The sequence below is a fragment of the Podarcis liolepis genome, assembly GCF_965112155.1.
Source record: "Podarcis liolepis genome assembly, chromosome: 2".
Taxonomy (NCBI): domain Eukaryota; kingdom Metazoa; phylum Chordata; class Lepidosauria; order Squamata; family Lacertidae; genus Podarcis; species Podarcis liolepis.
This window is the reverse complement of record NC_139555.1, coordinates 614,835-637,361: the sequence shown is the minus strand read 5'-3', so window position 1 is coordinate 637,361 and position 22,527 is coordinate 614,835. Positions and strand designations below refer to the sequence as shown.

The following is a 22,527-nucleotide window of genomic DNA, read 5'->3' as shown; positions in this document are numbered from 1 at the left end:
AGAAGGAGATCGGAGGGTGGACCTCCAACGTTGCATCTCTTCTGGAGCAGCTCAATCAGGCTGTTTATAACAAAACCCTCAACAGTTCACTTTGCACTTCTTCGTTTTAAGCAAAAAATAGCCCAGAGAAAAGTCAAAATGGTTCCTCGCCCAAGTAGCATATGTAGTTTTGTTTTTAATTGTTTGCAAAATCGAACATTTGTGGATCGGGGACATTTCAAAGGCCAATTGCAACTGTAGGGATGAATATAGCCAGGGCTTTAGGGGGCAATGCTACACAAAATGGCAGGAAACTACCGTATAATCAGGGTAATCAGAAAAGACAGATTTGGATCTGCCTTGGAAAGGCCTTTCTGGCCATCAGAAGCAGCTTCCGGCTCTTGAGCTCCTGGGCTCCTGTTGCTCTGCGATTAGGACTGGCCGCCTGCACCCTGGCTGGCTGGCTGGCTTCCTCACCTGTACATTTTTAAAAAACAGTTTATTACAATTCTCACCAGGACTGTAAAGCTGCTGTTGGAACTGAGGGAAGCGGAGAGTGTGAAACAATAATTCAATACTCGCTCTTACTCAGTGGAAATTTCCCCTAATATATAACCCAAATCATCCTTTCTGCAACTTCAACCTTCGTACTCTTGTTCCACACTCATTGACAAGTGGGAACAATTCTTGTCGCTTTGCTTTATGGCAGCCTTGGCTAGCCATCATGGGCCTCTTAATCTTCTTTACCCTATGCTAAAATGTATGGTTCTCTTGGCATTTCCTTATATGCAAGGCTCTGTGCATTTGCACTGTGAAAAGATTTAACTTCTGTGTCCAGGGAATGAAGTAAATTGAAATAAATGAGACTTAGTTCTGAATAAACCTGGTTAGAATCAGGCTTCAGGTACCGTAATTTTCATTATATACATATATATGTATGTATATCTGACTTGCATTCTAAAACCAGCCTCAATCATCTTTGTTTCTCTCCTCGGAATATCTAATTTCCTTTTGCTACTTTTGTGAATTCAGACAGATTACCATTTTCATCATCTGCAGAATTTTAATATGACCAGTATTAATCTTCCTATATGATGACAATGTGGTTTTATTGTCACAAACTCCCTCCGGGTTCAGTGACTTGCTAAAACAGATTTTGAGTAGGCAGTGCAAGAGATTAAATGAATCCCCTTCCCCAGCAGCGCTGATTCCCAAACGACATCCCCATGGGGTCTCGGCAATAGGCCGGTCCTCCTTGCACATTCCACAGGCGTGAGGCCAGACATTCTTCTAGTAAGTCATGCTAGCACTGCACAGAACTCCTGACCTGCAGAGACATACCATGCCTGTGAGATCTGGGGATCCCCGGGGTGCCCTCAGAAAAGAGCAGGGGGCGAGGCCCCAAACGCAGCAGAGATGGCTTGCAGCATTGTGGAGGGAGCGAAGCAACAACACATCCTAAAATAGTGCTGATTTTAAAGTGTTGTTGGAAGGGATGGGTGGGTCCTAAAGAGGTGGGAGACAAGATCGGGGAGCTGGAGAAAGACAACCAGAGCAGAGCCAGGGAGGTGTGAGAGATGGCGGAAGAAGACCGTGATCTAGAGAGTCAGGGGCTGAATCCTGGAAGAGGTTGTCGGAGAGGAGTCCCATGCCCAAGGGCCCCTGCCAGCCCCTCCTGTCAGAGTCAGTCAGATTGCCAAGGACATGGAGATGCTGGCACCAACCCAAACAAACCTCACGGGCCCAACCCACTTGCAAAAGGGCCCCTTCGCTTGCCCAGAGCAGAAACGCTGGCCATCTGCCACACCAAGACTCATTCATTTATTTATTTACGGCTATTAGCCCATAAAATATGTACAAACATAAAAAAGCACAAAGGCTTAAAAACCGAAATATCTGACAACAGAAGGTGAACACTGCGATGCAAGGGTGGGTCATTGGGCAGAGCCAAATAACAGGATGTGGCCCAGAGAGCTCCAAGGGACGGTTCACAGAAAAAGGAAAACTGAAGACGAGATCCGACATGCACTCTCATCATAACTGTCCGATTAGATTTTGATGTTGTTGTTGTTTTTTGGTGGTTTTTGCGTGTGAGATAACCGCATTCAGGAATCTCGCCACCTGCAGAGTAACAGAAGGATCTGTATCCTGCAAAAGCAGTGCGGCGTGTGACTCAACAGGCCTGCTAACCAAGCGCAGTAAAGCAGGGCCCAGGAATTTAGTCCTGGCTATGCTATGTAGGGGACAGTTGAACATTATATGTGGAAGAGATTCAACAGTTTTCCCATCACACATGCATAGCGGAGACACCAAACCCTTGGAAAATCTGTGGCTCAGCAGGTTCGATGGAAGGACATTGAACCTTGCACGAATAAATGCAAGTCGGTGTGGTACTGATGAAAGAGATGACATGTATGATGGAAGGTCAAGTGGTGGGGTTATTCCGAGATACCTGGGGGAGCAGACACCCCCACCTCTGGCAAGGTTGTGTTGATTTTCAATGTCTGCTAATCTTTGCTCAATGAGGCTTTTAGCTGAGCGTAAGTTCATCTTTAGGGAGTCCGCTGGGGAACCAAGACTTATGCCCACTCTGCTCTTCAAAAGGAAGGGTGGGGCGCCTTTAACCCTTGCCCTGCCTGTCTACTGCTCAGATTTATGCCAGAAAGAATGTGACAGGAACCCAAATCCCAGTTCTTCAACTGGCAGCGAGGGCCAGGACACAAAGTCTAGAGAAGAGAGGGGCTCCCATAAGACCATTTAGCCCAGAGTCTAAAATTGCCAAACTGCACCACTAGGCTGCACTAGTACCATTGGTGCGTAAATTGGCATGTTTGTGTAAGCAGATGAGCAAAAGCACAACCATGCCCCATCTCTTTGGCTATAATTACACAGCCTGTAAATCAGGGTTGGCTAGCCTGAAATTCAGGTGTCATAAATATCACAGGCGAAGAGTTTGTGGCAAGCCCAGGCAGCAACAGGAAGGCCTGCTGAGAGCATCACTTTAGACCTACTGCCACACCTGCTTCTCCCTTTCAGAATCAAAAGCAGCCTCTTGGGGCAAAGGGGGGCTATAGTCTTGTCCTTTGGACTAAACTGATCTCTATTCTATGGGATTCTTAGGTCCCACCCGCACCATAGAGCACATGGCTCCCCCCAACCCCAAATCCAGGAACCGGTAGTTTGCTATAGATGCTGGGCATTGTAACTCTGTGAGGGGTAAACTACAGTTCCCAGGATTCTTTGGAGAAAGTCAGGTGCTTTAAACATTTGGCGCAGCTGTGACCTATGGGGCTCAGAACTCAGGTGTACTGAATTATTCATGTCAGAAAGGAATTTCTCCCCAGACCTGAGATATGCCATTGGGTTTTCCTACCTGCCACACCCATTTCTTCTGAGACATCAATAACTGTTTGCAGCATTGTGCTAGGAGTATGGCTCAGGGTTCAAGTCCTGCCCCCATTATAAATTAGCTGCAACCTCTTCTCCTTTTCATCCTGGAGAAGAGTGACTAGTGGGGTGCCACAGGGTTCTGTCTTGGGCCCGGTCTTATTCAACATCTTTATCAACGACTTGGATGATGGACTCAAGGGCATCCTGATCAAATTTGCAGATGACACCAAACTGGGAGGGGTGGCTAACACCCCAGAGGACAGGATCACACTTCAAAATGACCTTGACAGATTAGAGAACTGGGCCAAAACAAACAAGATGAATTTTAACAGGGAGAAATGTAAAGTATTGCACTTGGGCAAAAAAAATCAGAGGCACAAATACAAGATGGGTGACACCTGGCTTGAGAGCAGTACATGTGAAAAGGATCTAGGAGTCTTGGTTGACCACAAACTTGACATGAGCCAACAGTGTGACGCGGCAGCTAAAAAAGCCAATGCAATTCTGGGCTGCATCAATAGGAGTATAGCATCTAGATCAAGGGAAGTAATAGTGCCACTGTATTCTGCTCTGGTCAGACCTCACCTGGAGTACTGTGTCCAGTTCTGGGCACCACAGTTCAAGAAGGACACTGACAAACTGGAACGTGTCCAGAGGAGGGCAACCAAAATGGTCAAAGGCCTGGAAACGATGCCTTATGAGGAACGGCTAGGGGAGCTGGGCATGTTTAGCCTGGAGAAGAGGAGGTTAAGGGGTGATATGATAGCCATGTTCAAATATATAAAAGGATGTCATATAGAGGAGGGAGAAAGGTTGTTTTCTGCTGCTCCAGAGAAGCGGACACGGAGCAATGGATCCAAACTACAAGAAAGAAGATTCCACCTAAACATTAGGAAGAACTTCCTGACAGTAAGAGCTGTTTGACAGTGGAATTTGCTGCCAAGGAGTGTGGTGGAGTCTCCTACTTTGGAGGTCTTTAAGCAGAGGCTTGACAACCATATGTCAGGAGTGCTCTGATGGTGTTTCCTGCTTGGCAGGGGGTTGGACTCGATGGCCCTTGTGGTCTCTTCCAACTCTATGATTCTATGATTCAAGCTGGTGGGGAGGGATTGTGTTTGGAGGTTGAACTAGATGACCCTCAGGATCCCTTCCAACTCTACAATCCTTTGATCCTATAAGCCCAGTTCCACCAGCGTCCATGAGTCCTGCTTTACAGAGAAGATCCCTCTATTTCAGGGTAGAAGATATATTTTGATCAACCAGTGGATCTCTGGGTGATTTGCAGTCGACTGCCAAGAGGTTCTGACTCCCAACTGCTTAACAATGGCAGCAACACTTTCCCCCACCTAAATTAGGTTGCTAAAACAGGAACAGGTAGCTAGTTGGGAGTAAGCTGAAATTCATTTCAATTCTGGCAATGGAAACACATTTCTAGACCTCGAATGTGCTCAATGATCCTGTCTTTTGCACCTGGTTCTTGCTGGTAGCACTTCATACAGCACCCACCCCCCTCTGTGCATTTATTTGGATGTGCATCTGATTTACTTGGGCCCGTGGCAGCACTTGATCTAGCAGGCCATGGATGCAGGCAAGGGATGGTGTGGGGAAGGGAGGGTGCAAGGGGAGATCCAGGGATCGTCTCCCTTCTCTTCTTTTTTCTTGTTTAATAAAAACAAATGAAGGTAAGAGCCAAATGCTGCATATAAAATTGGGTAAAGGTTCTTATAGCAACAACATCAGCTGTTCAAGGACAAAACCCCTTAACCTTTAGCTTCCCTTTCCTTTGTATCACGATTTGTATATTCCATACAGGAAGAGAATCTTATTAAAGATTCAAGCCACTCCATAAAGCTCCCCCCCCACCCCCATTACAGTGAGTGGCAGCTGTCAGTCTGTGTCTTCCCTCTGCAGATTGTTTTATCTGTGTCTGTTTTTCTTAATTCCCTGTTTGTGTCAATGGAGACACTCCCCTTGGTTCCAGTAAAAACAAATCACAGGCTGAGGGTTTTTAAAAAATAAAAAAAGGCTTTGTGTATTGGGACAAACCTTTAAAATGCTATCATGTCAGTGTAAGTTTTAAAATGCTGCTCTAGCATCACTCAGCAGCCTGAGCTCATAGATCTGCACATGATCCACACCTCTGTGGATTCCCAGGCCTTCCTCTCCCCTTTGAGCGATTCTGCACCATTTACAAAGTTTCAGACTTGCACAGGATTGTGCCACAAAGCAGCTTTGCTAGGTACTTTTGAATGACACGGATGCTTTTTGATGGAAGGTTTTTTGAAGAGGTTTGCCTGCTTTCTTCATAGCCTGCTCCTGAGACTTTAACAGCAGCCTTGCTGACAGAAATCAAGCAACAATCCTGGTCTTGCCACAAGGAACAAATGTGAGGAGTTGGCTGCCTTTGTGTGTGAGCCAGAGTGCTGTTAAACACTCGGGAATAGTAGAAATAAAAGATAGCAGGCCTTGTTCAAAAGAACTGCCTTAGAATGGGCACACAGTTTACAAAAATTAGAGAGTGACAGGGAGTCTACTTCAGACTTATTCACTTTTATTTTAAAAGGGTATCTCAAATTGACAGGGGATATTACTGGGTCTGGAGGTAAGCCATCAATTTATGAATTACTTGAACAAAGAAGGGGAGGCAAAAGGGGGTGAAATTGCAGCCAGTTTAGTTAGAGCAAGGGTTCCTAAAGGGCAGTGCCTGGACCATCCAGGGCGCATGAGCTTCGTTCACGTGATCCATGGCATCTCTGTGGATTTGTGGTTGAAGCTGGAAGCTGGCACATCAATTGCATTAAATACTCATATTGCTTTTTATTATATTTTTATTTTATTACTTATATCAGTGTTTCCCAACCGGTGTTCCGCGGCACACTAGTGTGCCGCGAGACGTTGCCTGGTGTGCCGTGGGAGGGAGGCAGGCGAGACGGGCGGCGAGAGACGGGGCGGCGGCGGCGAGGAGAGGCTCTCGCCGTCTGCCTGCCTGGCTGCCTGCGTGGCGCTGACGTCACGGGGCTGTAACGTGCCCCACATAGGCACACGCGGGGCGGCGAGCGAGCTCCCTCCCACATCCCATCGCCGCTCGCTTCGGCCGGCCTACTGGGCTGTTGCAGGCGGAAGGCCTGCGCATGCGCGAGGTTTTCGCGCCTTCGGGATTCCCTTCACGCCTTCCTCCTCCCGGGTCCTTGAGAGCGCGGGAAGCGGCAGCGCGAGACCGGCGTTGAGCCTGGTAGGTATTGCGCTTGCCAAGTCATTTGGGAAATGAAAACTTGCAAAGCAAGCAACCAGTTCAATCTGAAGTACGTGTATGCTCAATATCCTGTATCTGAAACCTGTTCTGCCCCCTCCCCCACACTTGGTGCCCTTTTCATCTACACATGCAGCAGAGTAAGTTGACCCAGAATAGTACCAATTCAGATGGCAGATGGGAGAATGACAGTGCTGAATGCTTTCCCATGTAGAACAGTCCCTGCAAATAAAAACCTAGCATATTTGGAAGAGGGATGCTAGCCTAACCATTACCTTCTATGCTGTTACTATTTTTTTATTTTTTTTTACATAAGTAAAAAGTGACCTTTCCCCATCTGGCATGGTGGTGTGCCTCGAGATTTTTTTCATGAAACAAGTGTGCCTTTGTCCAAAAAAGGTTGGGAAACACTGACTTATATTGTGTTACAATTTAAATTCTATAGAATTCAAATTGTAATACAGTAACATACAATATTTAAGAAATAAAAGAAGCAAAAAAATAACAGTTGGAAATCATGCAGCACCTAGCACCGTGCACTGCAATTGCTATAATGGGGGCAGAGAGGATTACGTGGTCTGCCAAGAAACCTTAGCAATTTCCAAGTGGTCTGGGGGAGGGAAGCGTGGGGACCACTGGTTTAGAGGGTAGTTTGAATGTTCAAAATAGTTTTCCATTTGAGAGGTGGACTGATAGCAACCAAATGAAATTCAATGAGGACTAACCTTAAATGTTTACACACAGGAAAAGAGAGCCAAGAAGAGAAGTATAAGATGCATCATTTGTTTTAATAGTACCTTAGAGCATATGCCTTTTCTGCTCAGAGCACTGGCCAGCAACCAGCAGGGTTGGATTTGTGCCAAGCAGCTATTTTCAGTGCCACTGCTGACCCGTGGGACATAAAAAGCAAGAAGACCTAACTCTACCCACAAGCAAATGCAGAGTGCATCCCTCCACCCACCACAGAAAAACTACAATGAAGTTCCCATACAGCAGGGTGGGTGGGCTTGGGAAGAAGTCGTGGGAGATCTTCCTGATCAGAGGATGGTGTTTCTCAATGGACCGGAGCCACAACGTGTGTTTTTTTTTTTTTTCTGGCAGTTAACCACAAGCATCCAGAGCACTTTTCAATAAATGTTTCACAATGGCAGCACTGTGCTGATCCTTCTAGTTTATCTGGGTTATCAGCAAGCAGTGTAGGGGGAAGTAAGGTGCCCCAGTTTTGAGTGTCAATGACCCACAAAATATGACACGTAGGAAAGCAGAAAGCAGCTTTCTAGCGAGTCAGCCCTTGGTCCATCTATATTGTCCCTAGTGGCTTCCTAGTTTCAGGCAGACGTTCCTGGAGAAGCCAGGGATTGAACCTGGGACCTTCTGCATACAAAGCAGATGTTCTGCCCCTGCCCTACAGCCCACCTGGAAGTATCATTTGGATCTGAATGGAGAAATGCTGACTGATGAGCTGATGTGATCAAGAAGCAAAGGAGGAGGAAACAGGTAAGGGAATTCTGCAGACAAGGTGGTGGGTAAAAGTCCCTCACGTCTCCCATGTGTTTCCGTAAATCAACATCTGGCATCATCTGCTGGTCTTGCTTGATATACAAGGTACCCTGACACCTATATCAGCTCTCTGTTTTCAGAGCTGGAACTGCATTTGGATATATTATTTATGCCACTTCTTTTGGTCATAGAGCTATTGGGGTATGCAGATCATCCAGGAGGAAGGAGGGGACAACAGTTGCAGCCCTTTTACTCCCAAACCCAGTCTTCTTTATGAAATACAGTGGTACCTTGGGTTAAGAACATAATTAATTCTGGAGGTCTGTTCTTAACCCGAAACCGTTCTTAACCTGAAGCACCACTTTAGCTAATGGGGCCTCCTGCTGCCGCCATGCCACCGGAGCACGATTTCTGTTCTCATCCTGAAGCAAAGTTCTTAACCCGAGGTAATGTTTCTGGGTTAGCGGAGTCTGTAACCTGAAGCGTATGTAACCTGAAGTGTATGTAACCCAAGGTACCATAGTAAAGAGAAGCTGAGCTAAACAGAGGCTGTAGCTTTTGAAACCCCTGATTTATGTTCCAACAGCTCAAATGTTTCAAAAATTAGCATCCTGTAATGCCTAGGAAGAGGTGGGGCTGTGCGCAATTTGTGGGAAGGGTTGCCATAGAGAAGGTGTGCTGGCCAGTGTGGTGGGGAGCCTGTGCCTGCCAGATGTTGTTGAACTCCAGCTTCCATCAGCTGTGGCCAGCATGGCTGTTGGTGGGGGATGATAGGAGTTGTGGTTCTGCAACATCTGGAGGGCCAGAGATTCCCCACCTCTGGTTCCACATCTGCAGCCCAACAGAGCTAGGGTGAGGTCAGAAGGCTCTTGGAGAGCTCTCCTTCTCCAGTCCCAGAAGCAATACAAACTGCTCATTGGACCCTCCTGAAAGCCAAGTGAGGTACAACGTAGCTCATCTCTCACTACAAGGATCCATTCACAAAGAGTGGAGAGCCATGGTTTAGGCAGCTGGTCATTTGGCTCTCCCACAAACAGCACACCCTTTAAAAGTGTCCACATGTCCTGTTAATAAATGAGGTAATCTGGAAAAGAAACACAAGAGACTTTCTAAAATCAGTTTGGCGTAATCAGCTTAATTTTTCCAAGGGTCATTTGTGGAAGCACCAAGCAACCTGTGCAGATTTGTCCCTGTGCACAACTCTCAAGCATCCATGACAGACTCTTGAGACTGAAGAAAACGCAGCCAGTTTCTTGTAAGCAGCTGTCCAGTTACCTTTATCCACATCCAGCTCTTACTTCCGTGCCAGAAAGCAAACTGGACTCCATTTTAAACATCAAGCTGCACTAGTCCCCCAGCCAGAGTTTCTGATAACTCCAGCCCTGCTTAAGCAGCCATTAAAAGGAGCCCCAAACATTTGAGGGACTGAGGACTGGAAGCTGACTGGAGAGGCCACTTCACAATCAACTGGGAAGTTGTCCTGCACATGTCTAAACAGAAATGGAAGTGAACTGAACAAGACCAGCGATCCCATCCATCTCAGTGGGGTTTGCCCTGGGAGGAAATGCCAGTGGGTCATTTGCCCACGGGGCTGATCTGCCTGCTCTTATTGGTACCTAGACTCTACTCCAGCTCAGTTTTGGATTATCATTATTATATTTATTTAGTTATAGCCCACCTTTTCATCAGACAGGGGCTCAAGACAGCTTACAGATAGAAACAGCCAAAAACATAAGGGGGGGGTAGTAATTAAACAGCAATTAAACACTAATAGAATCAAACCACCATAGCCTGGTAGCAGTATTGCACAGCTCCTGTTCATTCCAGTGGGGCTTGTCTAGGAAATCCTCCTGCTCTGTTGCACCCAGTGTATGAATGATGGGACCTAAAATCTGGGGAGGGGCTGCAGCTCAGTGGTAAAACCTCTGCTTTGTAGGTGGTCAGTCCCACATCCCATCCCTGCCACCTCCAGTTAAAAGGCTAAAGCAGCAGATGAGGTACCCCTCATCTCTCATGCCTGAAACACAGACAAGCAGCCGCCAGTCAGCATAGTTGAGCTTAGATGGAGAGTCTGAGCAGGACAAAGGCAGTTCCCTCTGTTTGTGCTTTAAGTGAAATGGGGGCAAGGCAATAGCTTTGGGAACTGGTAGGAACCAACCGTCTCCCAAGGAGTATTCACAAGCAGAAGACACAGAGACTGAGAGGGACAGAGCTTGACTAAGCTAGGACAGTGTCAGGTGGTGGAACATTAATGTGCAAGGCAGCAGAGTGCTGTGCTGTCATGCATCTCCTTTGCCCTGTGCCATGTTCGATGTTGAGGAGCCCCTAGTGTTCTGCAGGCTCCCAGTGCAGTTCACCCATGTCATCTGCTGCCACAAGGCTGCCCTTCCTTCAGCGGCATCTTCTCCCCTCTGGCAAGTGCTGCTTCTTTCCCCATCCCTTTGCTAGCAATGCCTACCAGGGATGAGGGAAGCTCATGTGGTGTCGGACGGCAGCTGCCATCACCCCTGACCAAGCTGGCTGGGGAAGGAGGGCCACAGGCTCCCTATCCTTACAGGTGCAAGTGGTGGGGACGGAATCAGCTGCATTCCACCTGCACTACTTTACTGTCAAAGTGGGCCCTCCCTTTGTCTTGCCACTGCTCCCCCCCCCCCGCCATTTGCCCTTTGTACTGGGTTTCAGTTCCACTGCTCCTTCGCCATGCTGGTGCCCTCCAGATGCTGTTGGGACTACGAGGCACACCTGGAGAGTACCAGGTTGAAAGGCTGCATTCTGTCCTTGTCTCCTGATGGAGAATTGTCAGCCCTCCCTTTCCCCTTTAACCATTTTGCCTCATTCACAAAAATATTTTGGGCAGGCTCTCTCACCAGTAGCCTATGACAGAGCCAAGTGCTCAACCTACTTCCAGGGCCAACTGAAATGTAGTTTGTCATACAGTTTGCCTTGGAGTAACCGATTTCTCTTTAACAAATAGCCAGCACTGTTTGTTTGTTTGTGTGTGTGTGTGTGTGTGTGTGTGTGTGTGCACGCGCTCCCAAGCTAAACCTTAGTGAGGGGGAACGGGGTATTTACAGAGGCTCACCCACCCAGCCCAGTTTGCAGCATGCTCTCCCCAAGGAAGCTCACCTGGCATTACTTAACTAACGTTACTCCAGTACCAGGCAAAGACTTTCCACTTCTCCCACACCTTTTGAATAAGCCTTTCAAAATATAATAATAATAATAATAATAATAATAATAATAATAATAATAATAATAATAATTGTATTTAGTGTCTTTTACTATCATGCTTCCTGTAAACTGATGCTTGGCTCATGTGTTCACTTTCTGAGTTGCGCCGTTATATTGGATTGTTTTAAGATTGCATTGTACATCACCTAGAGGCTGCAGCAGCATTGGCAACCAACATATGCAATAAAACACAGCTTTTATAAATCCCTTCCTGCTGCAGCTTTGGTAAGAATCACTGCCTCCTTCCACATTGAAAAGTGGTGAGAATGAATGGTGGAGCCCATGACATTCTCTGCCCACCCTGAACAGCTTCTTCCAGTCACAACCACAGCAGGGACAAAACCTCCACAGTGCACCTGTGCATGCACAACATAAGACACTTGCTGACTTACACAATGGTCTAGGCTCACCATCCCTTTGGAGTGAGGACTGATCCTGTGCCTTTAACAGCAGCTTCTTCTGCAGACATTGACAGGGAACAGTCTTACCTCTATGCCATGAAAAGTGCCACCAGCTGATAGGTGCAGGGCAGGTGGCTACCAAAGGCAGGAGGAGAGGCCAGTTCCCCCCTTCCCCTGCTTAGGTGGCAACATGAGCAGAAGGGAGAAGGACACCTTCGCATCAGTCCAGGCTAACCATATTATTCCAATCATTTTTGTCAGTCTACCAACACATTATTTTATTCTTGGCATATATGATATATTAAAAAACCCTTCACAGTTTTCCAGAGAAGGTGTTGGGGGGGTGTGCATTGCAAATTGTGATATTTACACAGTGGAAAAGAAGCATGGGTTCTTCCAACTCATATTTTTGCATGTTGATGGGCCAACTCAGAAGAGTGAATGCTTATAGGGGCTGCTGGCTTTGGGACATCTGGGTTCAACTGTGCACATCTGGAAGAAAAGCTGAAGCACAGTTAGCATCGTAATCTCCCTGAGGGGGTGGGCTGAGTTCAGCCACCAAACTTCTGCTTGCTATGCAATTATTCAAGGCACAGGAGCAAACCTGCTGACTGACTCTTCACCCAGTGACTCTAAAGCAACTCAAGGCCAAGCCTGTGGGGGGAAACAATGGCATTTTACAGACAAGACCTCATGATGGAACCAGCCCACTAACTGGGCATCATGCCTCTGTTTCAACAATGCAGGGGGTCCATTTCCTACAGCAAATGAGTTGTGGGAGCAAACAAAGCCTGGGCAGAAGAATATGATACTTAGCAAGCTAAACTATTCAGTCATCAGCTGGTGGGTGGCCAACACAGGACCTTCCAGTTGTGAGACTACAAATCCCATCATCCCCAGTTAGCATGGGCAATGGGCAGGGATGATGGGAGCTGTAGTCCCACAACACCTGGAGGGCACCACACTATCTGAGTGTCAGCTAAGCTGCCAAACTCCACCTCTAAGCATCAACCTTCAAAAAAAGAGAAAAGAATAATTGCTCTTGGCATGCTTAATTCTTGCCTATTGCTGCTGCGGTGTTTGTTCCTAGATAGAATGGGACCATTAATTCAACCTAATTGTTACTGTGGATGTTGCCAGAAGGACAGCTGGCACCTGGGCCATCTTGACCTGGAATCTCCAAGAGCATAAAACACAGAGGGGGGTAGAGGTTGTAACAGATTATTGGGGAGTTTGTGCAGTAGCAGAAGGCATGTGGGCTTTTGGGTCTCAGCCCTAGAATGGCTGTGCCAAGAAGGCAGTAATACTGAACAGGCTGGTGACAGAAAGTCATTCACCCTACACAGAAACATTCTAGACGAGCACCTTGACATAGCAGGCGATGGCCCCCCTCAGGAAGGCTTGCTTAAAACAGCACTGCACAAGAACAGAAAGGCAGGTATCCCGGTGGTTTCATTCCACCATTTTTCAAAGACTGTCCAAACATTTGTGTGCTTAAAAGAACTAGAAAAACAAGAGTCTGTCTTAAGAGCCCCCCCCCCAGTGTTAACAGACAGAGGGAGACTTGCTTGTTAGCTTGGGAAAGAAGCAGCTGTGGTACAAACCAGTTTTGAACAGGTTCTTAACACAACAGCATTTTAAGGTGCCTTTCAAGGTGTCATGCAAAGCAAGTGTGCTGATTCATTCCTTGGCTCTGTGAACAGTCACTGCATCCCAGATATGTGGTCTCTACAGTTACAATACAGCACCATCTGTCGGGGGGGGGGCTCACATCGTCACAGTTGGGTGCTACAAACCAAGATGGCTGTCCTCATCCACAGATACAACAATGTCTCCTACAGACCCTGGCTGATAACCTTGGTCACAGCGCTTTCCCAGTCGCACCGCAGCCATGGTCTCTAGCCTCAAGACAGGCTGGTCTCCCATTGATTACCAAAAAGTTGGCTTCAGACAACCAGCATGAAGGAGCCTGAAAATGGCAGATTAGAGTGTGGAGTCCATCACTGGATGGCCATTCTGAGGCAATATCTTGTGCTCTGTGGTGCTGGACTTGACTGACGCAGGCGAGTACTTTGGCATCCTGTGACAGGCGAAGCAGAGAATCTTCCGGAAAGTGCTGCGCATCTCATTGTCCCGGTAGGAGTAGACAACGGCATTAATGAGTGAATTTATTTCAGCCAGAAGCAGGACATATTTCTCCACCGACAACACGTCACAGCTTTCACAGCCGAGGCCGTCCAACAGGAGCACCACCTGTCCAGGGGTCCAGCAGATAACAAAGGCACCTAAGAACAGGAGAGAGGAATCTCTTTAGAATTTGGAAGAGATCAGAGGCCTCCTGGTTCCAAGGGGCGGGACACTTCTTTGATATGCTCAGCACTTTTTTAAAAAAAATGTGGGAAATGCTTGCATGGTGGATGAGCACACACTTCTGCTCCCACACTGCTCTGAAAGCAGCAGGAGGAGCCGCCCTCAATGGTATTCCCCGGTTAAGAACAAGATTCTTGCATCAGTCATTCCATCAGAGTTCAGCACAGAGAAAGGGCACAGGACGACCCCATCAGCTCTGCTGCCAGGACCTCTGGCCATTCCTCTCTCAACTGATGCCTAGCCATTGCTGTTCCATAATAATAATAATAATAATAATAATAATACTTGCCCTTCACCAGCAGGTCCCAGGGCAGGTTGCAATTTAAAATTCAGAATTAAAAAGATCTAGAGCATACTAGGCTACATGAACAATTTTCATCCCAGCTGGTTCTAATAAGAACTGTAACTTTTAAAAGAACTGCTACTTAAACTTGCATTTCTGCTTCTCTCCCCATCCCTTTTTCCTTTTGTGTCATGACTTTTGAGGGGGCTGCCTGACTACTGATCTTTGTGAGTTGTTCTGGGAGCCTTTTCAGCTGACGAGTGGAGTAAATATGCTTCAAAACGACAAAACCTGCAGAAATTCCCTCATCTACGTCATTATGAAAAGCTGCAGGAGCCTTGTCTTCTTCTCCTGGTGATCCTAGACAGCTGCTGGGTAAACTTTAAGAGGAAAAGGCTAGAATTCTCCATCTCTTCTCATGGCTATCAGACTTTCATGGTCTTTATCAAGAGATGCTTTTGCACTACTTTTTTATACAGTATATATATTTAGTGTTGAATCTATCTCAAAAATAGGGTCTGCAAAGTTGCACCCCTTATCCTCAGGTTGCCAACTGACCAGGGGAAAACATGTTCAAACCTGGATCTTGTGCCTCCACAAAAGTAGCCAGGAAACTTTTTGACCACATGAAAATAAGCATCACCATCCCTCAAAACCACAAACAATCTGCCCTGCTCCTCTCCCCACAAATAAGTGTGCATGAACAATATCCATGCAAGCCTCCTTGGTGATTCTTTTTCTACTCAAATCAAGGTTTATTACAGGACCCCACCCTGTTCTTAGCTGGAGCTCATTACAGCTGGAGCTCCCCTCTTGCTTCAGCCCACCCCCACCCCGACCACTCAGCTTCCCCAGCAGAACTCATCCAAGGGTCCTTCATAACTCAGGCTTGCTAGAGAGGTTAAAAGCAACAAAAAGGGCTTTTATGGGTATGTTCGTAGCAAAAGGAAGAACAAAGAAACACTGGGGTCACTCAGAGGAGAAGATGGTGAAATGCAAACAGGGGACACAGAAAGGGCTGAACTCCTCAATGCCTTCTTTGCCTCAGTCTTCTCCGATAAAGAAAACAATGCCTGACCTGAAGAATTTGGAGCAAATGATTCAGCAGAGGAAACACAGCCCAGAATAACTAAGGAGATAGTACAAGAATACTTGGCTAGTTTAGATGTATTCAAGTCTCCAGGGCCAGATGAACTGCATCCAAGAGTATTAAAAGAACTGGCAGATGTGATCTCAGAACCACTGGCTGTCATCTTTGAGAATTCCTGGAGAACAGGCGAAGTCCTGGCAGACTGGAGGAGGGCAAATGTTGTCCCTATTTTCAAAAAGGGGAAAAGAGAGGACCCAAATAATTACCGCCCAGTCAGTCTGACATCAATACCAGGGAAGATTCTGGAGCAGATCATTAAGCAAACAGTCTGTGAGCACCTAGAAAGGAATGCTGTGATCACCAATAGTCAGCATGGATTTCTGAAAAATTAGTCATGTCAGACTAACCTGATCTCGTTTTTTGACAGAATTACAAGCCTGGTAGATGAAGGGAACGCAGTGGATGTAGCCTACCTTGATTTCAGCAAGGCATTTGACAAGGTGCCCCATGATATTCTTGTAAAGAAGCTGGTAAAATGCGGACTTGACTATGCTACCACTCAGTGGATTTGTAACTGGCTGACTGACCGAACCCAAAGGGTGCTCATCAATGGTTCCTCTTCATCCTGGAGAAGAGTGACTAGTGGGGTGCCACAGGGTTCTGTCTTATTCAACATCTTTATCAACGACTTGGATGATGGACTCAAGGGCATCCTGATCAAATTTGCAGATGGCACCAAACTGGGAGGGGTGGCTAACACCCCAGAGGACAGGATCACACTTCAAAACGACCTTGACAGATTAGAGAACTGGGCCAAAACAAACAAGATGAACTTTAACAGGGAGAAATGTAAAGTATTGCACTTGGGCAAAAAAAATGAGAGGCACAAATACAAGATGGGTGACACCTGGCTTGAGAGCAGTACATGTGAAAAGGATCTAGGAGTCTTGGTTGACCACAAACTTGACATGAGCCAACAGTGTGACGCGGCAGCTAAAAAAGCCAATGCAATTCTGGGCTGCATCAATAGGAGTATAGCATCTAGATCAAGGGAAGTAATAGTGCCACTGTATTCTGCTCTGGTCAGACCTTACCTGGAGTACTGTGTCCAGTTCTGGGCACCACAATTCAAGAAGGACACTGACAAACTGGAACGTGTCCAGAGGAGGGCAACCAAAATGGTCAAAGGCCTGGAAACGATGCCTTATGAGGAACGGTTAAGGGAGCTGGGCATGTTTAGCCTGGAGAAGAGGAGGTTAAGGGGTGATATGATAGCCATGTTCAAATATATAAAAGGATGTCACATAGAGGAGGGAGAAAGGTTGTTTTCTGCTGCTCCAGAGAAGCGGACACGGAGCAATGGATCCAAACTACAAGAAAGAAGATTCCACCTAAACATTAGGAAGAACTTCCTGACAGTAAGAGCTGTTTGACAGTGGAATTTGCTGCCAAGGAGTGTGGTGGAGTCTCCTACTTTGGAGGTCTTTAAGCAGAGGCTTGACAACCATATGTCAGGAGTGCTCTGATGGTGTTTCCTGCTTGGCAAGGGGGTTGGACTCGATGGCCCTTGGGGTCTCTTCCAACTCTAGGATTCTATGATTCTATGATTTCCAAAGCCACTGCTGCACAGCTAGAGAGTAGCCTCTGGCCGACTGTTTAGGATAGCACAGCACACAGGAGCCCAAGAGCTTAGCAAAATCCAACCTTGGGCTTTTCTGAAATTCTGGTCATGCCAGAGGCAGGCGGATACATCTGTTGCAGAAAGCAGGTAGCCAGCCACATGCCAAAGTCAAGGGCGTGAGAGCCCCATCCATCAACACCTGCATATCGCATTAAGTCAAGCTGTCCTACAGCTTGCGTACCAAACTGATTCTCCTTTGGAAGAAAGGAGGGAGGGAGGGAGGGAGCCCAAAAAGGGTCAGCCCACACACCCCAAGGAGCATAACAAGCACATTCCTGCACTGAACCTCTCACACACAAATGCTTCCTCAGGACCCTCGGGATCCAAACCACTAATTTTCTAGGCACCAAGTACATAACTGTGCTGTCAACTGGCTAAAGGACTCTTAAGACAATTTCTCAGATGAGTTTCAACTGGTGACAGCCTCAAGCTATAAACATGGGAAGTATCTACAAATTGGGGGAAGCCGCCAGGTTTCCAGAAGTACCAATACCAAACAAAAATTAAGGTGAGAAACTACCCCATGAGGACTGAGCATGGGTTTACAGTAGAGCTCAGCGAGGGCCAGCGCATGCCCAGGAGGAAGGAAGCAACCAGGGGGAAAGGGCAAAGGGGGCTTCAGGATGGAATGGCGTACGTATCCTGACAAGGACGTGGCTAGCTGGAACCCCAAGGGCAGCACTCTGCACTGAAACAGACTCTTGCCAGATCCACTTGTGCTGGAAGGCAAACCACAAGGGAGGCCTCTGACCCTCATGTCATCTTGTGGTCTGTTCAGGAAGCTCAGGATCAGGTTCGCCAGATGAATCTGATTTCTCCAGCCCCATTTCAGCTTTTGGAAAATGCTAATTTCATCAAGTCACCCACACCAAGTAATGCTTCCAAAACAAATAAAAACACACAATTCTTGTAACTGTATGGGAACTGTAGTGATCAGAATACTGACCCCTTTAATATTTTTAACTTTGATTATGAGTTGTATTTAACTAGAAGTCTGCTTAAAGCAGTGCACGAACTACTGTCATCCAGCAAAAGGTTTTATCTGAAAACTTTCCACCCATCCTCTGCAGAAGAAAGGTCAAGATCATTCTTCCTTTGTGAAGTTCCTAGCTGCATGAGGTGTCTTAAAAGCTCATACAAACCCAGGCAGATAGGATTACACCATACATAACATCCCTCCCCCGCAAAAAAAAACCTCTAGAGAAGGGATTCTTGTCACTGGTAGTACATCACAGAGAGTTTTATTGGTTTGAGAGAATGAATAAAGAATGACTAAAGAATGAATAAAGGTGCCTTTATTCATGCACCTTTAGCAGCACCTACATGTGACCCTGTAAGCAGGTACCATGACTATTTCTATACAGTAGAAAGTGCAACTTGCCAGTTACCCTACTACCCATCAAGAGGTTAAAAGAGGTTAATCTTCAAAATGGTTTACTGAAGCAAGACAATGAAGCAGCTGGCTTTAAAAAACCATAGATAAAATTAACAACAGTTGACAGTTTGGACATAATGGAACTGAAAATGGAAGCGGAGACTTCTGGCCTCTTCTTTGCAGCCTCTACTGCAGAAAGGATGTGTGCAGAGCAGCCATTCCCAACCCAGTGTGCCAGCCGCTTTGCACTACAACTCCCATCAGCAGGACACTGGGCTGGGCGAGACTGGTGTAGAGTCTCATCTATCTCAAAGATAGAAAACAGCTATACCATATTATACCATAATACCATATTATGGAGCCAAACTGAATTTCTCCATCCATCCATCCATGAAGCTAGGCAAGCAGATTGTAAGACCATGCCCCCCCCCCCCACTTTAAGGGGTTAGGATCCAGGATCCAAGGCAAGGGAAGAAACAACAGCACTAAAATAGTGATGGAAACCAGAGTGCACAGAAATGCTGTTTACCTTCCCACTGCAGTGGTACCTATTTATCTACTTGCACTAGTGTGCTTTCGGACTGATAGGTTGGCAGAAGCTGGGATGGAGCAACAGGAGCTCACCCTGTCATGTGCATTTGAAACACCAACCTTCCGATCAGAAGGTTCAAACCACAGCACCACCTGCGTCCCTAGGTTTACTGTACTGTGTATCAAGCCTGTGGCCTGCCAGCTGTTTGCTTTGCATTGCACCACCAGCAAAAGCAGAAGATTCCCCAGGAATTTATAATGCACATTTTGTCTGGGGATGAAACAAGTGCTGTTATATATACTGGAGCTTCATTTTCACCTAGGGTAGGTGAACACCTAGTACTTATCGGGAACAGTGAGGAGGTTTCGAAGGAAGACAGTCCTGGCGTGATGGTGCTCAGGCATAAGAAACCAGTGGGTTTGTGCCCCTCCATCCCTCCCTCATCCCACAAGCCACTTGCAGAGAGGACTTGCTTCCAGGACGAATGTGGAGGCGGCTGGAACTGATTAACTGGATGTGATGGTGTGGTACTGCCTCGTAGGTGAGCCGCTGAGCAAAAAGTAAAATTAAAAAATAGGTGGGCACAGATATGCTTTTTATAGCATCCTTTGGGTTTCCTCATTTCCCAGTTCATATCACAAGTACAGTGGTACCTCTGGTTAAGAACTTAATTCATTCTGGAGGTCCATTCTTAATCTGAAACTGTTCTTAACCTGAGGTACCACTAACTAATGGGGCCTCCCGCTGCTGCCGCGCCACCACTACGCAGTTTGGCAGGTATTGTGGCTTGTAGCAAGTAGTCCAAGTTTGCAATGTTCCTGACATCTGGATGGCGAACACCAAAATCAGGGCATCAGAAGCCTGTTAGGATTGCCCACTGAAATAAACAGGGGAAACCCTAAAAACAAATATACTGAAAAAGAACAGAGAAACAGCCTCCCCTGCCCTGCCTTTGCATAGCCCTTTTCAAAATCCACTTGGCTATGAACTTTGCCCGGTGGCCTAGGGCATCCCGTCGCTCAGCCTAACCATATTACACACAGGGCTGCTGTGGTTAAATGACAGCCTCTGCTCTTGGAAAGGGAGAATGGTAAGAAGTAACAAAGCAAGCTGCGCAAAGTGAGCCTCTGGTGGTCCAGAGAAAATGATGCAGACAAGGGGAGTTTGGAGACAGCTTGAAGAACCAGGAGCAGGTGCTGTCACTGCAGCAGCAGCAGCAGAGGACCCAGGCGGAAGGAGCAGAATGGCAAAAAGTGCAGAGGGCATGAGAAGGGGAGCGGAAGCAGAGAGGCTATAAAAAGCATATCTGTGCCCACCTATTTTTTAATTTTACTTTTTGCTCAGCGGCTCACCTACGAGGCAGTACCACACCATCACATTCAGTTAATCAGTTCCAGCCGCCTCCACATTCGTCCTGGAAGCAAGTCCTCTCTGCAAGTGGCTTGTGGGATGAGGGAGGGATGGAGGGGCACAAACCCACTGGTTTCTTATGCCTGAGCACCATCACGCCAGGACTGTCTTCCTTCGAAACCTCCTCACTGTTCCCGATAAGTACTAGGTGTTCACCTACCCTAGGTGAAAATGAAGCTCCAGTATATATAACAGCACTTGTTTCATCCCCAGACAAAATGTGCATTATAAATTCCTGGGGAATCTTCTGCTTTTGCTGGTGGTGCAATGCAAAGCAAACAGCTGGCAGGCCACAGGCTTGATACACAGTACAGTAAACCTAGGGACGCAGGTGGTGCTGTGGTTTGAACCTTCTGATCGGAAGGTTGGTGTTTCAAATGCACATGACAGGGTGAGCTCCTGTTGCTCCATCCCAGCTTCTGCCAACCTATCAGTCCGAAAGCACACTAGTGCAAGTAGATAAATAGGTACCACTGCAGTGGGAAGGTAAACAGCATTTCTGTGCACTCTGGTTTCCATCACGGTGTTCTGTTGCACCAGAAGCGGTTTAGTCCTGCTGGCCACATGACCTGGAAAGATGTCTGTGGACAAACACCGGCTTCCTCGGCCTGAAAGTGAGATGAGTGCCACACCTCATAGCCACCTTTGATTGGAATTAACCATCCAAGGGTCCTTTAGCTTTTTACTTTACAATAAGGCTGAAAATTACACACATTTAACTTGTACACATTCAGCTTTATGTGTGTGGCAAAAAACCCAAACAAAACAAAACCCTAAGGGCAGAGCTTTGAGAAAAATGAATTTGGCAATCCCACCTGCCCTTGACCCAGTGGGTTTTGATTTTGGCTTTGGTTGTGATCCCCAGAAAGTAACCCTTGTGTAAGTTGTGGGCTTACTATACACTGATGGCACTAAATCCGATGACTATCCCCAGTTCCAGGGGCCTGGACATCATGTAACTAACATAATACAACTTTTGCATCACTTGAATATTTGAACTTTGCATTTCTCCTCCTGGTTAACTGCTCATTTTGGCTCTGGCTGCCTAGTTTAAAAAGTCCTGATTCCCCCCCCCCCAGCCCCTTGGCCACCCTCATTGGCCACCCTCACTCTAAAGCAGCAATAGGACCAAAGAACTGAATGAAGATATGGGACCACCACTCCGCCTGGCGGCACAAAAACCAGCAGGGCATGCTGCTCCTGCTGCCGTTGTCAATGAGGCTCATTTGGCGAGAAGTAGGGGTGGGGCCCTCTGGACTGGCTGGCACTATCAGGAGCAAGGCTGGCTCTGCTCCCAGTGTACAGCCAGACACAGCACCACAGCTTGGCTCATCCCAAACCTGGAGCCGGGCCTGTGGACATCCTTAACTATTCAAAGGGGAAAGCTGCTAAAGCCAATATTCTCAAAGAATCAGCGTGGTTACAGAGTTTGGCTATCCGCTTCCTAAAGCTTTATCCTCTGAGGAAAAGCTATTCTGCGTGAAGAATGAAATTCATTTCCCCTCTGGTGCTGTCATACATTCCTCAGATCATCATCATCTGGCATTCCAAGACCTCAGGGAGATCCTGTCACACATCCACACGCGCCAACACACAGCCAAGATGCTGCATCCACACAGCAGGGGGCCTGGCAGCGTTCTCCTGACTCCCTCCAAGCTCTCGGGGAGCCAACTTTGGCAGACTTCTCTGGTGCAACCCTGTCAAGGCCTGGCTCAATTCCAGCCCTGCTTCCTTTGGGCAAAGTCAAATATTGTGTGCACCACCCCACCAGAAAAAAGAAGAAAAAGCTTAGGCACTTCTGGGGTGAATCATAGTAGCTGGCTCTTTCAATTCATGCTAACTTGGCTTTATGTCTTGAAAGTCACTAATTCAAAAGCCCACATCACCACAGATGCTTCCTGCTAGCTAGGGATAATGGGAGTTGTAGTCCAACAACAGCTGGGGACCCAACTCTGATGCAACATGGCCGCTGCACACTTAATCAATGGATGGCATGGATCCCACTTTACTTCTTAGCCCAGGCATTGCAAAGTGA

General features: G+C 47.0%; 1 protein-coding gene across 4 annotated transcripts in view; it reads right to left on the bottom strand.

Moving 5' to 3' along the window:
* Positions 1–9,756: 9,756 nt before the first annotated feature.
* The window catches only part of LPAR2 (lysophosphatidic acid receptor 2), a 62,557-nt gene continuing 49,786 nt past the window's right edge, over positions 9,757–22,527 (bottom strand). For all 4 annotated transcript variants that reach the window (XM_083486742.1, XM_083486741.1, XM_083486743.1 and 1 more), the window contains one exon: positions 9,757–14,036. In XM_083486742.1, the coding sequence (XP_083342868.1) occupies positions 13,735–14,036 (302 nt within the window). In that variant the 3' untranslated portion in view covers positions 9,757–13,734. The remainder of the gene's footprint in view (positions 14,037–22,527) is intronic.